Genomic DNA, 18,475 nt, shown 5'->3' on the forward strand with positions numbered 1-18,475 from the left:
TGTGACACACGCTGGAGGCCCTCAGACATCAGATGTGTGGTTAATGATATTTATACCTCCAGGTCACACTGTAGGCGGGCTGATATGCAATGCAACTATGCAATATTGGTTAAAAGAGTTGTTTGTTGGTTCCTGGGAACCACAAGATGTCCAAAGGGTGTCAGGTAAACTTCATTAGCCTTCTAGTACTTTTCATTTCCACATAAAAACCACAACATATTATATCTTTGTATCTGACAAGATGTCAGATGGTAGGTGTTCAATTCATAAGCGATCTGTTAAAGAAACGGAACAACACGTGGATGTTGATCTTTGGCTCAACCGTTGAAAAAGATCCTGTTGAATGTGTGACGTAGCCTATGCTGACGTCACGTGGTTGACGTTTGCGGAAGCAAGTCGTTGCTATTTAGCCTGTTAACCAAAACAGGGGATATTTTCCTATTAACATCTCCAATAAATCGGACATTACTTCAGGTATCGCGTTGACTCAGTCCAGGAGACTTCCCGGTGGACTCTGTGGCTGTCCGACGACCGAGAAGTAGCCAAACATCGACTAAGATGGAGGTAAATGTTCAGTTAGCTTTAGCCAGTCTGGCTCAATTTAGCACGTATAGCATAATATATATATATAATAATATAATGCTCTGCTGTTTGTAATACCGGCTCTTGGGGCTTTGAAACAGGGCTGTAAACACCAATTTGTTAGGTTAAGTTGTCCTTTTATATCCTGTTTACTCGGCGAACTTCATTCTAGATCTTTGCTATTTAAGTTAAATGCGCTGAATATCGATACGTACGTTACTTTGTAGAACATGATATTACTCTGAAGCATTCACAGCATTACTCTGATACAACCGGCATATATATTAACCACGACGACTAACCGTAGGGCTCCGATAGCTGTGTAAATGTCGACACAGGGGAAAGACGAACCTTTCTTAAAGTCGAAATATAAGTTAAAGTCTTTATACTTGGTCATATATATGTATGCCGAATTGAAAAGCGACTCCCAATAAAGCACAACAGCTTTCAAAACATGCTTTATCAACAATGTACTTGTGCCGACAAGCAGGGCAACATTAAATTTAGGATTTTTCAAAGGAAATACCGTTCTGGCTGTAAGACCCGGTAGTCAAGCTGTCAAAAATAACAGGAAAAACAGGGCACCCCTGCAGAGCTTTTAAATGTAATTTCTTCCTTTTCAATTAACTGAAACAGGACCCTGGTGGTTCTGGAGCAGAGTCTGCATCTCCATCACCAGCAGGTGCAGCCAAGTCAAAGGTACGGCACAATCACAGGTTTCTCAAAGAGGCAAACCTGTCTAGATTTGTATAAACGTGATTAATTGTTCGATATGTGTTTTGGTAAAGATTCATGCTTCTCTCTTTTCTTTCATTATATTGTATTCTCAGCTGGACACACTGTCCAAAGATGACCTCATCAAGTTTGCAAAGAAGCAGATGGCGGCCATGCAGAAGATGAAGGGCAGATGTGCAGGTTAGCTTGAGTCTAAATGATGTAAAGGCTTGTTTGGCTCTGTGGATAAATCGTGTACGTGCTGTATGTAAGTATGTGACATTACTTCCTTTTTCAGATCTGGAAAAAGAAGTTAAATCCCTCACACAGCAATCCAAAAACTATAACAACAGTTCAGATGACTCTACTCTGATACAGGTTTGTTTGTAGGGCAGAATTTCATCACGTGTCTGCTTTACATGTTCCTCTGTTAACAAGCTGTGCTTCATTTTCCTTCCTGCATCGTGCGGGTGCGTGTTTAATAGGAGCTGACTGAGAGGATGGATGCCTTACTACTGGAGAAGGCAGAAACTCAGCAAAGTCTTTCACTATCTCGTAAAGATCTAGAGAAGACTAAGCAGCAAGCCGAGGTGAAATACAACACAAATACTAAATGACTGATTCATGTGCCAGTTTTACTGAATTCTACAGGGTTTCTCTGAGCACTCTGTGACCTTTGAGATTGTTAAATCCATTGATTGATGCATGCCGCTTATAATACAGAATGCCGTAACAAAACTGTTATTTTTGCGCAGGGTGAGCTGTTAGTGCTGCAAGGAGAGCTTGCCCGTGTAATAGAAGACCACCAGAGTAAGATCAAGAGCCTAGAGAGCAGCGTTGAGGAATCCAACAACAAACACCAAGAAGAAGTGTCTTATTTCCAGAAATTGCTGAAAGAGCGAGAAGAAAGTGACAGGGAGAGTGAAAGAGAAAGAGAGAGGGAGCACCTGGCTGAACATGCCAGTGCAAAAGAAAGCGCCGAAGAGGTCCGCCTTTGCTTAGAAGCTAAGCTGGAATCCCTTCGAGCTGACCTGGAAGCGACCCAGGAGCTGAAATCCCAGGAGATCGGCGAGCTGCAGGAGAGCCGCCAAAGGGAGTTGACGAAGACCCAGCAGGAGGTGGAGAACCTGAAGGAGGAGCTGGCTCAGAAGAGTCTGCAGCACGAAGACGAGATGAGGGCTCTGGAGGAGGACTGGGAAATCGAGAGGGAGCGTCTCCTGTTGCTCCACGAGGAGCTGACGGAGCAGCTCGCTCTCAAAGGTAAAGCGGCACTTCGTTTAAACAAAGAGGCCAAAACGGAAGCCTAATCTCTAGATTAGAAAATACTTTTCCAGCTAACGGTACCCTTTATTTTTCCAGACAGCTACCTGCAGGATGTGCAGGAGGAAGACGAGGACCCGGCCCGCGGTTCAGGGATCGCCAAAATGCTGGAGCTGTCTGCCTGCAGTCAGGGGGACTCCAGCCACAGCGATGGGGAGGAGACGGAGACCGGAAGACTGAGAGCAGCCATGGATGAACTCCAATCCCAGAGCACCATGTTGCAGGACGAGCTCACCCTGCTCAGCAATGTGAAGAGTGAGCTCGAGGCAGAGCTGGAGAGGGCCAAGGAGGAGTTTCAGATAGAGAGAGAAGAGATGGAGTTCAAAATCAATGAGTTGCAGATGAGCCGGGAAAGTGCTCCCAGTGACCCGGGCGTAACCCTGGACCCTGACCAACAGGAAGCCCAAGGAGACTTTCAGCAGCAGAGTGAAGCGCACAAAGATGGAAGTGAATCAGCAATCAGTCCTGTGGTCCAAAGCCCTTTGAATCCAGAGGCGCTGAAGGCCCAGTGTGAGGCTCTGACCAGAGAAAGAGACTCTGCTGTGACCGAGTGTCAACACATGACAGACATAATACAAGGTGTGGAGACAGAACTGGGTGAGAAGATGACAAATGTTGTTCTTCAGTACAAAGCCATGACGGAGCAAGGTGCAATTACTGAACGGGAACTCCAAGACAAGATGGAACAACTTAGCCAAGAGAGGGATGAAATGTTGGAGGAGAGAAACACTCTGATGAAGAACCTACAAGACCTGAGGCTGAAGCTTGAAGGTTTCGCAGGTGAGGACCAGAAGCTCCAGTCGTCCGTAGAGGAGCAAACAGCTTTGGCCTGTGAGCTGAAGCAATCTGTGGAGGAACTGACCCGGCAGAATGTGGAGATCCTCTCCCAACTGCAAGTGAAGGAAAACACGACTCAAGAACTGAAAGAGGTGGTCAACACGCTGACTGAAGAGCGGGACGAAATGCGGTCCCAGCTTCAGCACAGAGGAGAGGAAATGGAACAGCTGAACAACGATAGGACAAAAGAAATCGAGAGGATGCTTCAGGAGAACGAGAAGGATTTGAAGAGCCTGGAAAAAGAGAGGGAGGATGAAGTGCAACACCTGAAAGAGGAGAGGGAGAAGATGGAGGAGGGCCTGAGAGAGGCTTTGGAAAGACGACAGGAGACGGTTTCTGCTTTAGAGCTGACTATCAAAGACCTCTCCACAGAGAAGGCTGACCTCCAACAACAGTATGAAGAGGCATCTTCTGGGCTTTCCAAAGCTCAGGAAACAAGGGAGCATTTGGGCTCCGAGATGGCCGCCCTGGAAGCTCGGCTAGAGCAGGAGACGTCTGAAAAGAATCACCTGGAGGCAAAGTTAAATTCGCTGGCAGAGGAGGGAGATCGGGCCCGCACCACCATCACAGCCCTGGAGGAAAATCATTCTGACGTGCTCAAAACCTCCACAGAGGAAGTTGAGGAGCTCCGAGCACGCGTGGAGGAGCTGGAGAAGGAGAAGGTGCTGCTGAGGAGTAGTCTGGAGGAGTCTCAAGGAGTGATGGGATTAGAGGAGGTGGGGAAGGAGCTCCAGGCTCGTATCGCAGACCTGGAACAGGAGAGGAGCATGTTGAGGAACAACCTGGAGGAGGTGGTGAAGGATACCGAAGGGCTGCAGAAAGACCTGGAGGATATGAAGTCCGTCAACGAGAAGGTTAATGTGGAGAACCAGAGACTGCAGGCTCACATTTCTCAGATGACTCAAGAGAAAGAAGAAAAGGAGGAAGGGGAAACGGAGAAGGAGACGAGAGAGCTCAAAGACCAGCTGACAGAGAAGGATTCGCTCATATCTCAGTTGAGGAGTGAAATTGCTGCTCTCCAGGTGAGAGAACAACACTTTGTAGTCCACAAGAAATGGGAATTCAACCTGATTTTAGTCCCTGACCATAAATATTCTAAATAATGAATTGTGATCGACCATATTTAGCTTTAACTGCCTAATCAGACATGATCAAGAAGCCACAATAATCAGATTCATGACGGCTGTCTGTAAAGATGCCTTTTCTGGTAGCACCATTGGAAATTGCCAAAATCCCAACTGTAACACGGTGACTTAAAGTTATATCGTAAAATATTTAACATGTGCAGGTGACGGCTTGACAAAGGACAAGTTTGTCTAGAAGGCTGTCTGCATTTATTGACAAAATAACAGATAAATGCAACGTTTTCTTTTAGCTCTAGAAATACTGCCGTTGTTATTTTCTGTCACTCGGAGGAGGGTTGGGTTCATCCACTCGACCTGAAATCCAATTCTGGAGAAAAACAAAAAGGATGCCAATTTTTTGGGAAAATTTCTCTCATGGAAATGATGATAATGTTTGAGCAAAAAGATTAGACGTCAGCAGCTTCAAACCTAAAAACAACCCAATACTTCCTTTAAAAACAATAAACAATCATGTGTAATTTGAGTGTTTTTTTTTCTTCTTCTGATGTTTTCTCTCTCAGGAGTCGGCTTCCTCTGAGGAAAATGCAGCCGGTGAGATCACAAAGAAAATAGGTGACACTTGTTATTATTTTACTAAATATATGGTCTTTCAAAAGAAACAATTTAGTTTGCATAAATTATAGATTATAAATTACTCAGACCTTGTAACTGCTGCTCCCCTCAGCTCTCCTGGAGAAAGGACTCAAAGAAAAAGATGAGAAGATGAACAAAATCAAGGCCGTGGCCATCAAAGCAAAGAAGGAGCTGGAAACCAGTAAGAAAGAGGTAGAGTAAATGTTGCCTTTCTATATTTAACAACATGAATATGGCGTTTGAGTTTACATGCTACAGTGTTTCCTGCAGGTTATACTTTTTTCCCCCTCTGTGCTTACATGGCTGAATCCACGATTTATTCGTTTTTTCTTCCAGGTTGCATCCCTCAAGAAAGAAGTAGAATCACTGAGAGCAGAGAGGGAGAAAGTGAACAGCTCCATGAAAGATATCATCCATGGTGCTGAAGGCTACAAGGTAAGTGACTATGTGGGAGAGAAGAGCTACCAGAATATCCTGCTTATATTCTGTAATGGTATCCGACACTAAAAGTTACTTCCGCAAAGACAGTGATGCAAATAGCTGCTGCCAGGTTTAGACACCGGACCTGCAAACGGGTAACTATTCAGTAACAGTGGCATATTTTACTGTAAGTCATTATTTCTACTGATGTACCGAACGATGACCTTAAAAACAAATTAAAAATCTTTCCACTAGATTCCAAAATAGAGCATGGGTAAGTATGTAATGTAGTAATATTCGTAGTGTTTTTCATGTAAGGATATTGACAACACAAGGCACTATTTATAAATATTATTTATTTTGCCTCCATGGCTGATTGAAAGTGACAGAACGTGTTGGTGTCCAGATGTCTCTCCATCTGATGGACTATTTAAATGATTGTGTTTATTTTAAAGGAGAAGTCCAACATGAACTGACCCGAAATGAAACTGACTGTTTGTGGTCGTTAAACATTTGATTCATTGTATGCGTTGCTAATATATGCTAATTGGCAAGTGGAAGCATGCTTGCTTTGAAAATGTCTTTTTTTTTTTTTTTTTTCGATTTCCCTCGTAGAGGTCTCCATAAGCAGCCCCCAGACGGCACTGTGCTTTACGACTGTGCCTCCATTAGAGAGGAAACCAGTCTGTTGTGTCTAATGAGAGTTTTGTCCCACATACTCTCATCTGAGATGCGGTGTTTACCTTCACTGAGCTGTCCACTAATGAATGAGTATGTGTGCGTTTGTGTAGAATATGCAGATAGATTACGACAGGCAGACGGAGCAGCTGGATAAGGAGAGAGAGAAAGTGGTGGAGGCGGAGAGACAGATCACTGAGCTGACCAAACGACTTGGCAGTGCTGTCACACTGGTAATGCAAACAAACACTCAATCACACACACCTGAACATTACTACTAACAAATGCACAAAACTGCTCTCACCCTCCAGTAAATCTACGCAGCAGTGCCGCTTCGTCCAGCGATAGATCTGTCCAATGCTTCTCTCATAACTCAGTTTCCATCTGATTTACAGTGAGTCGTTTTAGCCAGCGACACTTTACCCAGCCACAAATAGCCCATCGGATGTGACTGGGTGAGCTGGGGAGAAATGTTGTGTTTATATATATATATATATATATATATACACACACACACACACTGCTCTCCCCAAGCTCATAACTGTCGCTTTCCAATGAGAGAACAACAGGCAGGTAAATGGAGCGGATTATAGCTTCCATCTGCTCTGTGCTAGTGCAACACGGTTCTCTGAGACACAGGTTTATACTTGTGTGCACTCATGGGTCTCGGGGGGTGGGTGGGTGGGGGCGGCGCAGGCAGACTGAGAGCTAGTCAGGGATCTAAGAGTACGTCTGGACATCTCTGTTTACCGATCACAGCTTCAGTGTTTGGCTGACAGATGAGGGGAGGTAGCTGCTGCTGCTGCTGGTTCAGTGTTCCTTGCAGAGAAATCCCTCAGAGCCTGGCGCTGTCAGATTTGCATGAATGACTCTAGAATGTGTCACGTGTGTTCATACAGTTGTGGTGCATTTGCCCACTTGTGCATTTTCAGGTAAAAGCCTTGAATCTGAAATAAGCACAACGGCAGTTGAAAATATTCTCAACTCATCAGAGTCAAAACTGGGACCCCTTGTTTCATCGAACGTATTTTCTCTTCCTGAGAAGTCGCCATCTTGGAGGTGTAACTGTATCACCTGATAGAAGAGATAACATGAACTGTTACTGCTTTTACAGACGGAGACACTTAGCAGTGAGAAGGAGAACCTGCTGGCCTGTATGGAGATGACCAGGAGCACAGTGAAGCAGCTGGAAGCTCAAAACCAGGAGCTGCAAAGACAGTCAACCGGTCTGGACAGAGACCTGCTGGCTGAGAGAGCCATGAAAGAACAGAAGATCAAGGTAGAAATAAGGAGAGATGGATACTCTGTGTTAACGCCAGCCTCTGCTCCCAATCTAGTATTTTGATCTTATAATCGAGCCACATGGTTCAAAGGATTTTACAAATACTGACTAACTTAAAAAACTCATATGACCTACACGGCTGTACGTTTATAAAGGTTGATATAATTATATGAAATCACGGTACATACACACTGAAAACCCTTTTTTTATGTGTGTATGCATGTGTGTTGGCTTGCTTCTCCAGGACTTGTCATCTGCAACAAAGGAGATCGAAGAGCTGTCAGCCCAGCTCCGCAAGCAGCAGCAAAAGTCTCAGCAGACTGCCCAGGAGCTGGAGCAGCTACGCAAGGTGCACGCACGCACGCACGCACACACACACACACACACACACACTGCTTCTCGGACACTAGTGTCTCTGAGGGCATGTCCAGTCAAGCGAGGACTGGTGATGGCCGGCCTGCAGCTACAGCAGCACCTTTCAGAGAGAAAGAGAGCAAATGTAGCCCACAGCACAGAAGCTGCTGTTTCTTTTCCATTAGTAGAGTACAGCAGTATACGTGGAGGTCTGACTTCATGTCATTGGTAGTACAGCCCAACAGACACAGTATTTGTGACTCAAAAGTCACGTTCACAGATAAAGAAATCTCTTGAAAGACTATTTTATTGTCATATCCGTGTCTTTTATTTAAGACTATCTTTAAGTAGGACAACTGCTCATTTTAAACTTGATTTGGCTCTGTAAATTATTATTTTAAGTCTTAAATGATCAGTAAAATGATGGGTGAAGATGACGTCAGTTGTTGAACAGGAGTTTTCATTCTAAACTAGCTAAAGGTTTGAGAGAATGACCTGACTGAAGAGAGATCAGGTTTTAGCTTTGCTCGCCGTAATGATGTAGTATCTTGGCTCTGCCTCTAGGAGGCGCAGCAGAGCTCTCTGCTGGACATGGAGATGGCCGACTACGAACGCCTGGTGAGAGAGCTCAATGCCAAACTCTTGGATAGAGAGGAGTGTGCTGAGGAGTCAAAGGCCCAGATAAACACCCTGACCCAGAAGGAGGACTCACTCAAACAGGAAATCGGTGCGTATGAGTCGCTAAGATCGGTCAGACCTACAACCGGTGTGGTATTCACCAGTTCTACATTAAATATGCCATCAAACAAACTGCATCAGAGCCATCACACCAGAGAGGGCTGACACTCACCAGCCCAATTATAATTTCTAATAAAAGAATGCACAATGTACTCTCGGTCCTTTTGATATTGACAAAGTAATAAATACTGCAGGTCTAACGTTAGTGCACAGTTTTAGGAACTCCAGTCCGCGTCCGCTGATGGTAAACTTTTATTATTCCGGCAGAGCTGTAATGATTTACTGTCTACGTGTAGCTGCAGGGCCCTCTATTTTGTGCCATTTTCTGCCTCTCTCCGTGTTTCTCTGCACTGTCGAGCTGTGTAATAAATGAAAAAAGGTGAAAAGAAATCTCGGGACACTATGTTTTTCAACTAAAATGTTTATTCTGTCTGTGTGCACATCTGCCTGTGTGCATGTGCGTTTGTCTCTCCAGAGGCTTTGAAGTCCCAGCTGGACCAGGGGCAGGAGAAAACCTCCAAGATGAAACAGCTGATGGTGAAGACCAAGAAGGACTTGGCTGATGCCAAGATGCAGGTCTGTTTCTGCGTGCGTGTGCGTGTGTGTCTTAGTAAGTGTGTCCCACAGGATTTTTTGTTACTGTGTGTGACATTGCTGCCTGATGAATGTAAATAGTGTTATGCAACCATGTGTGGGCATGATCGTTGGGGAGGCCTTGAAGATGTTGGGCATAGTTAATGTGTTGCCGTGTTTGTTTATATGGGTGTATGCATCTAAATTTCTGTACGTGTGTGTGTGTGTGTGTGTGTGTATGCAGGAAAGCTCCCTCATGATGCTGCAGGCCTCTCTGAAAGGCGAGCTGGAGGCTAATCAACAGCAACTAGAAAACTCCAAGGTATCACAGCCAGAATTCCTAGAAAAACTTCTCTCAGCTATCCCTTTTGATAAAGTATCTAGTTTTATAAATCAACATTGTCTAACATTAAAGTCTGTGTGTGTGTTTGTGCGTTGAGATCGAGGTGAGTGAGCTCACGGGCGAGCGACATCGTCTGCAGGAGCAGCTGAGGTCTGCGTTGGAACAGCAACAGAGAACCAACAGCTCCTTGCAGCAACGCATCAACAGCCTGCAGCAGGAGAGAGATACTGCTAAGGTACACACACACACACACACACACACACACACACACACACACACAGTACTTAGAGAGAACGGCAATATATAGGGCGGCAAAAAAAGTGCAACAACATTTGTTTTGTTAATTGATTGCCGGTGAAATGACTAATCGATTAATCAGCTTCTTGTTTTTTGCACCACTGAGATGTGACTGCAATCTTTTGGCTGTAGAAAAACATGTCTAATATCTAAGACACCCCCAACATGTACTATCTATCTGCAAATGTGGAACCAGCCAAGAAGCATTGAGCAAACTCTTCATATGCTTGTCTTATTTTTTTCTGACATCTGTATCTACTGCTACTCTGCGCAAAAGTGTTTTTAGAATCTCCAGTGAACGTGTGCTACGTTATTTACTGCACATCTTTGTGCTGATTCCAGGCTGAGCTCATGGCAACATCTGGCGAGTTTGACGGCTATAAGGTGCGAGTCCACAATGTGCTCAAACAGCAGAAGACTAAAACCACTGCCCAGAGCGAAGGAGACTCAAAAGTAGAGAGGTAAGGACGACACCTGTATGACAATTGTGCATGAAGATGCAGGGTTGCAACCAGAAACGGTAAACATATCACATGGGAAAGAATTTAGATGTTTTTGAAATAAAATTGCAGGCACAGAGGCAGCTACTCAATGGATCATGTTTATTATGTGTCAGTCAACATTGTCGGACTGGTGTGAACATAATGAATATGTGGTGTGTCTGGCAGGGAGCAGTTTTCCTCCCAGGTAGAACAGCTGAGGTCCAGGCTGGCAGAGAGCCAGCAGAGCCTCCAGAGCAGCACGGCCGAGCTGCAGCAGCTCCAGACTGAGCACGACACTCTGCAGGAGAGACACAACAAAATCCTGCAGGAAACCGTCAGCAAGGAGGCCGAGCTCCGTGAGAGGTGAGCTGGCTTGTCCCTCGTTTACAAAACGACCAAGTTTATACATTATATGTATTCTCACACTCCCGATATGCCTCCTAACATTTCCTCTCATGTGACATTCCTACTGATTCTCACTCTGTGTCCGCCTCCAGGCTGCTGTCGGTGCAGTCGGAGAACGTGGCTCTGAGGTCGGACGTGTCCCAGGCTCGGGCTGACCTGTCTTCCCAGCTCGAGGCCCAGCGCCACACCTACAGGGAGCAGCTGAGGAAGCTGCAGGATGACCACCGGGCCACCGTGGAGACCCTGCAGAGCCAGCTGACCCGCGTCGAGGAGCAACTCTTCCGCCTGCAGAGCCAGAACAGTAAGCATTAAAACAACTTGATCCGTTTAAATACATCAGGCAATAAGTACCGGATTGGAAACAGGTGAGGTAACAAATGTATCTATTATATTATGAGGCAGAATGATCCAATAAGTGAATGCTGCTCAAATAGACTGCAGTAATGCACTGCATGAATGGTATCATATGAAGAGATCCATCAAAGCATCTGCAGGTGTTAAGAGCACTGAAGTTTCTGTCCTGTTTGCTGTGCTTCTCTATCAGAGGAATGATGGGAGAGAGAACGGAGGAAAGGGCGTGTTGGTGTGTTTATCAGTAGAGCAGCATTGGAAGCTCATTCATCACCTCCCACACAGCTGCCCTCTGCAGTCAAACAGCAAATACACACATTGACTAGGAAAGCGTGTGTGTGTGTGTGTTTCTTCTCTGTCACTCCAGCATAGCCAGGTGTTGGCGGACCTCGTCGGCTCCATTCCCGCCTCTCAGTGTGGCGAACAGCTCACTGTGGCATCTGGAGAGACTCATCATTAGCGGCTCGCACATGCACACCAGGATTAGCCCGATATGTGTGTGTGTGTGTGGGGGGCAATGTTAGCCTTTACTGGAAGTCGTGCTTGAGCCTTTTAACCTCTGTATTTGCATTTAATGGCAGTTAAAATGCAGAAGGGTTCAACACCAGTGTGTTTATTGGTGGGCCATAACACTGCTGGCCCCTGGACCATTTTTACTGGCCTCATATTATTTTTTTAATGAAATAAATAACAACAGTAAAATTGATCTATATTCATTGTTTTGTCCCGTTTACTCCTTAATCAATCCTATATATCAGAACATAAACACAAATTACAAATACTGGTTCCAGTTCCAGAAACTGTGCTCAGTATTTGGGTCCAGGAAATTCATTCTACTCTAAATTTCTGTCTTTTAATCCCCTCATAGCTTTTACCACTACAGGTTGATTTATCATGAGTCTTTCCTCCTGAGTGGTGAGCCTATAACAGATTTAATTAATTACATCTGTGCTCATACTATGACGAGGAGTGTTAAGTCAGAAGAAGTATCAGAAGTAGCACCATTACGCAGACGCAGTATTATAGGCCAAAGATGTTTTTCTAAACCCTGATCAGGCTACAAAATCTGATCAAACTCCAATGCATTTACACAAACAAAGAAGATGTACGCATGTAGCACTTCAGCGTCTCACTCTTCTCACTCCGCCGCATGTGGAGAGGAGGTAAGAGTAGCAGACTGGAGGTGTGAAGCTGAGGGGAGGTTTAGTGTCTGGTCTGTTGGTTCAGTTTCAGGTCCATTAATCATAATCTTCTCTTTTGTCCACCAACTCCCTCAAGAGCCTCACCCTTCTTTCTCTCCCTTCTATTCACACTTGTAGTCGTCATTGTTTATGCCAACTGAAGATCTGGTTAACACCAATGTGTCTGGTGCCCCCTCATGTCGCAATGAAGTAGGACACTGACTGACAATTTGCTGTTAAATTAAGCAGAGGTTGTGTTTAGTGTGGTTACAGATTGATCCTCGGCACAGAGTTCAGAGGTGCTCTTTGACGATAGGCATCCAAAAAATATTTATTTATGTATTTTAAACCCTTATTTATTTAGCTTTTGCACTGTTCACACTGGTAAACATCAGGCAACAAAAAATGAACACAATTTTTGTGTTCAACGTAGCAAGAGTCTTAGTTGAAACTTAAATTACAGATAACCTTTGATTTTATCCTAGTTTATGCAACCCACCCTTTAATAAACTATGAATATTTTTAAATGACAATCTTGTTTTGAAATGTATTTTTGTTGTTTTACATCATTCTCTGCTTTTTAATATGCTTATATTCACCTGCCAAACAATTAATAACTTCTCTCAACCTTTACACACTTTCAGGTTCAGTGGCGGTCCAGTCCAGCCGTAAGTCCCTGTCATCGGACCCCCAGCGCAGAAACACGGACCACAACACGGCAGGTATGGGAATAATGGCCCTCAGCGACCTCCAGTCTATGGCCAGAGAGGAGGGCGAGGGCATGGAGACCACCGAGACCGAGAGCCCGGCCCCTGCTCTGTCGCCCCTGCCCTCTCTGGAGCAGCTGCTCATGTCCCCGGACCCTAAACAAGGTATGTTTGAAACAGGAGGGGCCCCTTGTAACAGTTATTCAGTTTTGTCAAAGCAACGTGCACAGAACTCTGCATATTTAATCAAAGACAAATGCTGAACACTCATCCTGTCACCGTCTTTGTATGGGTCAAGGAATGGTAATTTGTAAATAAGTAAAAAATTCTACTTCACCATAGACTGGAGGGATTGTTATTAATGTATTGTGCTATGTAAATCAGCTTCTCTGCCCATGACTTTCTAAAACTGTGATCTTAAACTTGTCTTTGGTTTGGTCCCTAGAGCCTGTTGTGTGGACGGTGGAGCCTACCAAACAAGAGCTCAGTGTAAAGCTGAGCACAGCCACGCGCAGTATGGAGCACATGAACAGCCTCCTGCATGAAACTGAGGCCACCAATGCTGTTCTGATGGAGCAGATCACCGTATGTATACGCACACGAGTAGACAGTCAGAAAACGCAAAGACGTTTTTCATTTTAATTCCACAGCATATTTATTCAAACTGTTATCTGTTGCATGAGTGATTTCAAATTACTTATTGTTAATTCTAAGTGATTTTAAATATGAAATAGTCAATTTTATTTATATCACAAGTCACAAGTTTGCCTCATGAGACTTTAGAATCTGTGTAGCATACGACATCCTCTGTCTTTGGATCCTTGCTGCAAATAAGGAAAAACTCTTTTAACGGTGGAAATAAATGGAAGAAACCTCAGGAAGAGGAACTGAGGAGGTGTCCCTCTCCCAGGATGAACAGATGTGCCACAGATGTGTCTACAGAATAACCAACATAATGGAGACAATACATATGAAAGAAACTAAACATATATTGTGAACATATATAAAAAGATGGATCCGGGAGGATGTTTGATCTCTTAGATTTTATTTAATTGAAGAGATAATGAAACAGAATCTGAAGTATTTGTTTGGCAGCCATGTAAATAACACAACCAGTGTTCCATTGGTGTTTGGTGTCCGATACAGTTTTCACAACAGTGTCACAGTAACAAGAACCTAAACGGGCCGGTAAGCACCAACAGTGATGTCAAACAGCCTCGCGTTGTTCACAGTCCCCTCTTTGTCCAGAAGAAAGTAGAACTTGTGTCCTTTGACCCTGAGCGGGATGAACGAGGGGGACTCGTGTCTGTGAGCGTGACAGGCCACCTGGGACAGAGGCACTGTTATTCTCCGGCCCCGGTCTGGTCCCAAAAGCGACTGCGTGGAGACCGTCACCATCCTCCCGCCTTGATGTAAAACCACCCGGCTGACGGAGCGCCTGCAGAACAGGAGCCCGAGCCCGACGATCCCCGCTCCTATGCTCAGGCATCCCAGCGTGAAGCCGTACCTCCAGGCGCTTGACCCCAGGTTCATCTCTACACTCCACATACCGGCGAGTCCGGTGGTGGTGGTGGTGGTGGAGGACGTCCTGGTTTTCGCTTTCTCAGTAGCGCCCCCTGTGTCTCTGAGCCCAGTGTAAGCGAAGTGGCCCAGGTACGTCCAGAAGAGAAACTGTCCGCCGCAGAAGACCGAGAGGAGCCGGAAGAAGCGGGTCCTGTCGTGCTCGAACAGGGCGACGTCTCTGGAGGGCTGCGCGGAGGAGCAGAGGCCGGCAGCCGGCTGTCTGTGAGCTACACCGCGGCTGCTTCTGCGGACGAATATCTGCTGAATATTGACGAGTCGAACTTGTTTGGAGTAATACTCCAGGGCCCCGCAAAGCAACCGCGCTAAACCCATCTTTCACGAGCATAAACGGTTTAATTCTCCCACACTTATTTCACCAGAGAGCTTAGTTAATAAATGTTCAAAAATCGTTTCAACGCTTCTCGCCCAACGCACCAGACAGCAGCAGCAGCTCAGAGGGCGCCGCCATACTTGTTATGTGTGACGTAAGGTGTTAGGTTACGGGAAGTAGCGCGGACCAAAATTCATTTCCGAGCGTGTGCGTAATGCGCGCGCATTATAATCGAGATTTGCAAACCAACATAAATCCATTCGTATATTGGCTATGTTTTTATTATTAACACCTACATTTGTAACCTAATAATAAATAATAATGTAACTCTGTATACTAAGAAAATGTTGCTTGCTATTTACTGGTAAATACACTTTATTCACCATTAATTTATCAGCCCGATGTATGTCGTGCATCCCTACTTGTTTCCTGTTAAAATATTCAGTTTTTCTTTTCATGGTTTGTGTTTTCTTCAACTTGCCAGACATTTGGGAAACTAATAATATTCAATGCAGGGACGATGCCAACACTTACGCCTTTGTTATTTAACGTTGCCGATATATGTTCTACCTGCCTCTGTAGTTGCTGAAGAGTGAAGTGCGTCGTCTGGAACGAAACCAGGAGAGGGAGAAGAGCGTGGCCAACCTGGAGTATCTGAAGAACGTCCTGCTGCAGTTCATCTTCCTGCAATCTGGCAGCGAGAGGCAGGCGCTGCTGCCCGTCATTCACACAATGCTGCAGCTCAGTCCAGAGGAGAAAAGCAAACTGGCGGCCATTGCACAAGGTACGGTCGAAGTGGACAGGCTTTAGAAATGCTCACACAAATGGTCTGTTAATCATGATTTTACACACACACACACCTCTTGTGCTGCAGGATATACTGTCAATGTCTCTGCCATTTCTAATCGGTTGTCCTTTGATCTCCTTTGTGCAGGTGAGGAAGAGGGGTCCGGTTCTCGGGGCTCAGGCTGGAGCTCCTATCTTCACAGCTGGTCTGGGATCAGATAGACTTGATGATCCACCAACCCAACACAAACACCAGGAGCACAGTGCCCAGATGTTACCCGGCCATTTTCTGTGAAAACACGTACTAAGCACTGATGCCGCACATTTGAAATTAGTGGCAAAAGTTGGAGGTTAACTGGGGCATTTACTAAATTTAGGGCACACCATAGAAGGGACTAAGGAATGTATCAGAGAAGTGTGTGGTAGAGATGAAATCATTTGACATTAATATTGATTTGAATTTGCGGTGCAATAGTTGCATTAGTCTCCTACCAATTAAAGTTAACTGTGACACATTCCTGTCTTCCTCACTCTTACTTTTGATCCATTTTATAACAATGGTTACTGGACATTTCTTGAAGGGGAGCTCAAACGGCATTATAAGACATCATTAGCACTGGAAAACATTGTGTAACGTACATGATGTGCACACATCATGGTAATAACTAATAGCATGAAATAACTGGAATATCATTTTCAGATCTTTGATTGCTTTCTAAGATGTTTCTTGCACTTCTATTGGGCTTGTCCTGTGTAGCACAGTACATTGTACTGGAGTTTTAGCATATTCGGTACAAACCGTATATGCTTTTAACAATATTTAAGGGCATGATTAAATGTTTTTTTTTTAATATGTCTTACTACCTTAGAGGCCGGCTGTGCCCCCCCCCCCCCCCCCCCCCATTCCTTCAGTAGGAAAATTGACACTTGCTTGAAATACATCCCAGTAAACATTTATCACATCCTAGAGTGATGGTTGGTTTGAGATTTTGTTCTGGTTACTGTGTAGGTAGTTGTTGTTATTTAATGTCAAATTTATGGTTGTTATGATTTCAATGGTTCAATCTGTTTTGGGAATACTTTGTGGTTTTGTCAGTTGTTGTGCTGCTGTAATCGCTGAAGATGAAAGATTTGTTGAGACTCCAGCTCCTCAAGTCCAACCGACGATGAAGATAACTCGCCTGTTCATTCTCTCATTCCAGTGGCAGCTTTTTTTCTGTGATTCCTTCAGCATAAGTGAATGTATTTTTATTGAAGGCTTTTATATTTATGAGGGTTCATGTCAGGAGGAGCTATGGGAGATTAACTTAAGTAATTGGATATGTATAAAAATGAATGAGCATATACAGGATGTTAACTTGACAGTTCTTATTTTCTTTTCTGGTTGTTTCCGGCTGTAAACTAAAATAAAGTTAACATGGAGGAAAATGTTTCCAATTACTTTCATTACAATGCATTTTGATGTGAAACTTTGCATCTGCAGTTCATTATATAAAATCAGTCACAATTTATTTCAGCAAGAGGATTTACGTATTTTGAAGCATACCTGTTTTACAGATATTTAACAGGATAAAGTGAGTCAGGAGGAACACACATGCAATGAAGAGGGAGTGTAGATCACCACTAAAGTCATTTTGCTTGCAGTGTGAAACGATGCTTCCATGCAGGTATTCATTGATTGTCTCGTTATGAAAGTCCTCATCCCTCTTGGAGGAGGGAGGGGAGTGTAGGGGCTTCCCTTTTAAGGAAATATATGTGGTTTCTCGTGTCATGACGCAGTCAGGGGAGGAAACAACAAATAGTAGCTACTGCATGCCACTGGGGAGGAAAGAAAAACATGCTTTATCTGCTGATAAGGAGGAGCAGCACTATCATTAAAACCTCGCTGAATGTGATGAATTTCTGATATTTTTCGCTATTAATATTATCATCTTTTACTATCTTCTTATTTTGCAGAACCTTGCAGAGTAGTAGTGTGCCAATTATTCCCATCAATCTCTATCAAAAGTGAGGTTCTTCGTGTGGGACTGGTTTCTTCACGGCACCCGCTCGCCATGTTGAACTTCTGTGGTTTCCGGTGGCCAGAAAAATGAAAAGTCAGACTTTCCATATATTCTGAATTGATGCTTCATGTGATTAAAAATGGATTAAAAAAATACTCAACAGCTTGCTGGAGCAGCAGTCAGCATCAATCTATGAACTAGAAGGCTGCACGTCTGATCTGTTATGACACAAACATACTGTGCACTGAGTTTGCAGGGCGGGTGTTGCCGTTTTCTAGCCGTAAAACTGAAAATTGTGATTCTCTAGCGGTGGCTCGCCGCTCGCAGACTGAATGAGAAGCTGCCGCAGGTACAAAGAAAAACAGTCAACGAGCGTGGTGGCCTTCAAAATAAAAGCACCAATTATTTTAGTGTTTGTTATTGTGCTTTTACTACCATGGCAAGCCTGTTGGTAGAATCACTTCTATGTTATCATAATTGCTTTTTTAAATTAAATATACACATGTTGTATATTAGATTAAAGTGTATGTGTGCAACTCTGCTGACAGCTTGCTGAACAAAACCAAAACAAGAGTTATTATATGGCATTATCTAAACACTACAATTATTTAAACATATTGTGCTAGTAATAGGCACAGCTTTTCAACATCACTTTTTTCTTTAAAATCTATTTTTTAAATATTTATGTTCTTTATACTTATTTATTATTTAGATATTTAGATATATTTGTAATATAATCATTACATATAATATATCATACAGATTAAGAAAAATAATTTGTATTATTTCATTTTTGTTAGTATTTTAAAT

General features: G+C 44.0%; 2 protein-coding genes and 1 long non-coding RNA gene across 4 annotated transcripts; 1 reads left to right on the forward strand and 2 right to left on the reverse strand.

Moving 5' to 3' along the window:
- The first annotated feature begins 378 nt into the window (after window positions 1–378).
- Window positions 379–17,090, forward strand: gcc2 (GRIP and coiled-coil domain containing 2). 2 transcript variants are annotated; one of them, XM_076109049.1, is made up of 24 exons: window positions 379–564; window positions 1,219–1,281; window positions 1,413–1,497; window positions 1,595–1,674; window positions 1,782–1,886; window positions 2,052–2,556; window positions 2,656–4,475; window positions 5,099–5,150; window positions 5,263–5,363; window positions 5,508–5,606; window positions 6,383–6,502; window positions 7,384–7,548; window positions 7,796–7,900; window positions 8,470–8,632; window positions 9,119–9,219; window positions 9,461–9,538; window positions 9,657–9,794; window positions 10,199–10,317; window positions 10,525–10,701; window positions 10,836–11,044; window positions 12,920–13,147; window positions 13,428–13,567; window positions 15,459–15,660; window positions 15,811–17,090. In XM_076109049.1, the coding sequence occupies exons 1-24, from the start codon at window positions 559–561 to the stop codon at window positions 15,882–15,884; spliced, it is 4,935 nt and encodes a 1,644-aa protein (XP_075965164.1). In that variant the 5' UTR covers window positions 379–558; the 3' UTR covers window positions 15,885–17,090. The 2 variants fall into 2 exon arrangements, with proteins under 2 accessions (XP_075965164.1, XP_075965169.1); XM_076109054.1 differs by lacking the exon at window positions 6,383–6,502.
- On the reverse strand, window positions 13,612–15,034 carry tmem223 (transmembrane protein 223). Its single transcript, XM_076109067.1, has one exon. The coding sequence runs from the start codon at window positions 14,876–14,878 to the stop codon at window positions 14,159–14,161; it is 720 nt and encodes a 239-aa protein (XP_075965182.1). The 5' UTR covers window positions 14,879–15,034; the 3' UTR covers window positions 13,612–14,158.
- On the reverse strand, window positions 17,091–17,977 carry LOC142969265 (uncharacterized). Its single transcript, XR_012959113.1, has 2 exons — window positions 17,622–17,977; window positions 17,091–17,480 (listed from the first exon to the last, which is right to left on the reverse strand). It is a non-coding gene; the product is annotated as an uncharacterized LOC142969265 (long non-coding RNA).
- Between the last annotated feature and the right edge of the window lie 498 nt (window positions 17,978–18,475).

This window comes from Anarhichas minor, unplaced genomic scaffold (genome assembly GCF_050575085.1).
Source record: "Anarhichas minor isolate MPS153535 unplaced genomic scaffold, ASM5057508v1 ptg000004l, whole genome shotgun sequence".
In the NCBI taxonomy this organism is placed as follows: Eukaryota; Metazoa; Chordata; class Actinopteri; order Perciformes; family Anarhichadidae; genus Anarhichas; species Anarhichas minor.